General features: G+C 37.6%; 1 protein-coding gene across 2 annotated transcripts; it reads right to left on the bottom strand.

Annotated features, from left to right (window-relative positions):
* Positions 416 to 3,609, bottom strand: LOC107643128 (GDSL esterase/lipase At4g10955). Of its 2 annotated transcripts, none has more exons than XM_016346698.2 (3): positions 3,342 to 3,609; positions 3,026 to 3,140; positions 416 to 2,770 (listed from the first exon to the last, which is right to left on the bottom strand). In XM_016346698.2, the coding sequence occupies exons 2-3, from the start codon at positions 3,085 to 3,087 to the stop codon at positions 1,804 to 1,806; spliced, it is 1,029 nt and encodes a 342-aa protein (XP_016202184.1). In that variant the 5' UTR covers positions 3,088 to 3,140; positions 3,342 to 3,609; the 3' UTR covers positions 416 to 1,803. The 2 variants fall into 2 exon arrangements, with proteins under 2 accessions (XP_016202184.1, XP_016202185.1); XM_016346699.2 differs by having other exon boundaries at positions 3,451 to 3,609.

The following is a 3,888-nucleotide window of genomic DNA, read 5'->3' as shown; positions in this document are numbered from 1 at the left end:
TTTACAAAATTTGCAAATATAAATAATTGTTTTTTCAAAAAAATTAGTTAAATCTTTTTATAAAATTAAATAACAAAATATTTTTATTTCATTAAATTAAAAGAGTATTTTAGTAAAAATAATAATATGGAATTAAAATGATTTGAAATTATTATTAACAGATTACAACTTTCTGAAACTTATACTTGTTTGTAACATTTATAAAGATACTTGTAACATTTATAAAATTATATAAACCACTGCAGACACTTTGTAATATTTATAAAACTATATAAACCGCACCAGCAGATTAATCCACTATTGGGGCGGAATTCGAAATGCGCGACACTTATTTAAACCGAGTGAACTTACTCGATCGACCCAAATCGGTTACTATTTTTGGTTATTATTTATGATATTTTGACCACAGAACATGTAACATTTAAGATTTAGCACTGGATTAGATTAATTAAGTTTAGGAAGTTTAATACAAAGCATGAACAGTAAAACTGAAAACGAAATAGCTCAATACTAGTGACACTGAAACTGACACTGATGCTGGTACTACACTACAATTTCAATAATGGAATTGGCCATTAATATTTACAATAACACAAGTCATGGTTACTCCCACCACAAACTCAGACATAGAATATCAATATCCGATCACGAAACCCATTCCGAACGTTTCATTTTATTTCTAATTTTCCACGGATCAAGTTGATATTTACAGATCTGATCACCGTCGATGTTGCCGACTCAGCTGAGGCGCCACGACGTTGCCGATCACACGGCGGCGACGTCCTCCAGATCGTCGAAGTTTGGATCCTTCGCATCGAGAACCTCCGGGCCAATCTCAACGTGCGAGTAGCCTTGGCCGCCGATCCACGTGAACTTTCCTCCGTGGCCTCCCTTCTTGGGCGACCCGCTGATTCCCGTCGCCGATTTCCGGTCTCTCCTCGCCTCCGAGGGCAGCTTCCCATTCGCCTTGTGGCTCTTTCCGGCGTCCTTCATTCTCACTGTTTTCCCTTTTCACACTTGAACACTGATCACCTGACCATTTTATTTATTTATATATGTGAAGGCGGTGAGGGTATTTTGGGGATTCCATGTAAAACGTTGATTTAGCATCCCGGTATTAAAGTCTATGGATGGATGCGTGTCAAACTGCGAATGGGGGACACTCTGCAATCGGATAAGCACAGAAGGGGAAGGCTGTATACGGTGAGGAACACCTTAGCTTATGGTGCGACCTGGCCTTTTTAGCCTGGCCCATGTGTCATTTTGTATCTGTGGCTGATGATTTATGATTGGGCCAATGGCCTGTGGGCCTGATGGAGAATGAGTTGTTGAAAAATGGAAACGGATTAAGCATTTTTGCTTAGGAAGAAAGTGACTCAAAATTGTGGTAAGGGGATTTCCATTACATAACAACCGACAAACGGTGAAAATTGAGGATAAAATTGATGAGTTTGGTATTTGGATTGTGAAATTGTGTTTCATTTGCAAAATAGTCTAACTTGAGATATTGTAAATGTATCCTATCAGGAATACTCGAATAACAAAGAATAAGTTGTGCTGATCTGTATACATAATTACTCAATGCATACGTATTTTTGGTAAGAAAAGATATAACCCTAATAATAAACATAACCAAGCCGAGATTTGATTCCGGAAAGCTAACAATTCCTAAAAATAAACAATACTGTTTATCTACAATGTCCAATAACTAATAATTAACAGCGTGATATGTGCTTAATATCCATCTAAACCTCGCATCACATGGAAAACCAAAAAGATAAAAGTTGCAACTAGAAAGTAGTATTAGTATTTGTAGAGTTTGGATTGAAGGTGCAAGTGAGGTTTCCACCACTGGTGAATCCCATGAGCTTCTTTGAAATCTCTTGAAGGAGTCAAATTCACTGTAACAGAAGCAGAAGGAATGAGGTGCAGTGGTTCAGATTCCTTCCCAAATGCACCCATCAACAGACACCCAAGGGAGTTTTGTGTGGCTAACCTCTCAATGCTCCCTGCACCAATCTCCTCCATTTTTTTTCTATGTTCAAAGTATCCAATATACTCAGAGCATATATGATCTGATGGATTCACAAACAAGCATGGAACCCAAGCAGAGAAAGCAGCAAAAGGATCAGATGACAAACTCTTCTTCTGCTTAGCTTTCACAGCAAGGGTGAGTCCAGCTGTTATCACACTGCCAGCAATTCTAAGCCCATGCTTCACTTTCTTATCCTTTATTCTCTCAATTGGAGCAGACACATATGGAGGGTTGAAAAGAAATGATTCAATGAAATTTCCACTCTTGGCCATGGTTTTCCCACAAAGCAATGACACTGCCGATCCTAAAGAGTGACCAGCCAACCAGATACCTGAATCACCAACAGTAGCTATCATGTTTCGAACAGCTTGGATAGCTATTTCATAGCGCGAAGTTTGATGAAGACCATTTCGCACAAAATGCATATCCAGCTCAATATCACGCGAAACTGAGTCTGCCTTCGTTATGGTTCCCCTGAAGGCAATGACATAGCTTGGACTTCTATGAAGAGTGTCATTGCAGTAAGTAGATGGGGGCTTGAACTCATAGATTGCACCAAAAATAGAGGAATCAACATCATCAACAAGTTTATGGAGTAACTGAAAGTTGAAGAAAACCCACCAAGGCGATGCTAGAGCATCTGTCCCTTCGCGTCGTTCTTGTCTATCCTTTTCTAGCACATAAACACCTTGGACCAAACTAGCAGCAACTGACTTTCGATGATTCGGATTATCCCTAATGTAATAAAAATCTCCTTGTCTATTAGCCAAAAAGAAAGTACTCCCCAGATTAAACATTTTGAATTCAGACTATATCTTTAGTCAACAAGTATTTTCAATATTGAAGAGAAAGATAGCAATGGAAACATCAATTTTCCTTATATATTGCTCTGAACATATACTGTAAAGCATAATCAAGGAAACTGATACACAGATTTATTAAGCATAAGAAGCATGGTGAATAAAGTAGTGATTGTCTGGAAGAACTTACCAGTCAACATGCGTTAGATATAAGGGTCCAGAGAGGTCAAAACTTTCCCTCTCAGAGGCCATTACAGTAACAGTAACACCCTAACTCCGCAGATGTCTTCCTTAGTTATTAGCATCTATGCAAAGAGGAAAGGTAAATGGATCAATTGTCAGTCATTACTATCGGTCTGTGAAATCTACCCTATAAACGATGAACCAGTACAGGTAAAAGGTTTCTCATGATGAATAATTTCAATTTTCAACAAAATAATAATAATAATAATTAATTTGCTCGCATTATTCTCAACACATTGCATATCAACAATTATTCAACTCACCGACAAAGTCAACTTGCAAAATGCAAAGTAGAGATCGAGTTACATTGCATCTGTAACAGTAAGAAAACCAAATTGCAGGGAGTGAATGGAAATAAGATTGATACGATACCTAAACAATAGAATGAGAATGAAGAGATGCAGAAGCTGAATGCTGAGGGGGGTGAGCTTAAAATGGAAGCGATGCAGTGTTGTTTAGTATTTAAGAATTATTGGTATTTGGTGACTGGTAATGGTGGTTGATTAGCCGTGGTACTCCGGTTGCTTTCCGATGCGTTTTAGGTAGCATTTGAAAGAAAGATGAGAATGAGAATTAGAGACTAGGAGATTGAGACTGAAATAAATTCTAATATTGTGTTTGGTATAAAGTGTATAAAACTGAATTATGTCTCAATGTCCTGTTTGGTTTGAGATAAAAGTAGAGACTAAAATGTTTGAAATTACTAAATGTTTTTATTAATTAAAAAATAAAATAAAAACCCTAAACCCACCTACCCCCTTCTCCTTTTTTCCTTCTCCTATATGCTTTCTGCTCGCTTTGCCTCTGCCT

The sequence above is a fragment of the Arachis ipaensis genome, chromosome B05, assembly GCF_000816755.2.
Source record: "Arachis ipaensis cultivar K30076 chromosome B05, Araip1.1, whole genome shotgun sequence".
Classification (NCBI taxonomy): Eukaryota; Viridiplantae; Streptophyta; class Magnoliopsida; order Fabales; family Fabaceae; genus Arachis; species Arachis ipaensis.
This window is presented reverse-complemented; position numbering and strand designations above follow the sequence as displayed.

Bases quoted from the DNA above. Each gene is read 5' to 3' on its own strand.
- LOC107643128 (XM_016346698.2), bottom strand. From the start codon at position 3,087: ATGGCCTCTGAGAGGGAAAGTTTTGACCTCTCTGGACCCTTATATCTA. The intron at 2,771-3,025 runs GTAAGTTCTTCC...TTATTACATTAG, and splicing joins TATCTAACGCATGTTGACTG to GGATAATCCGAATCATCGAA.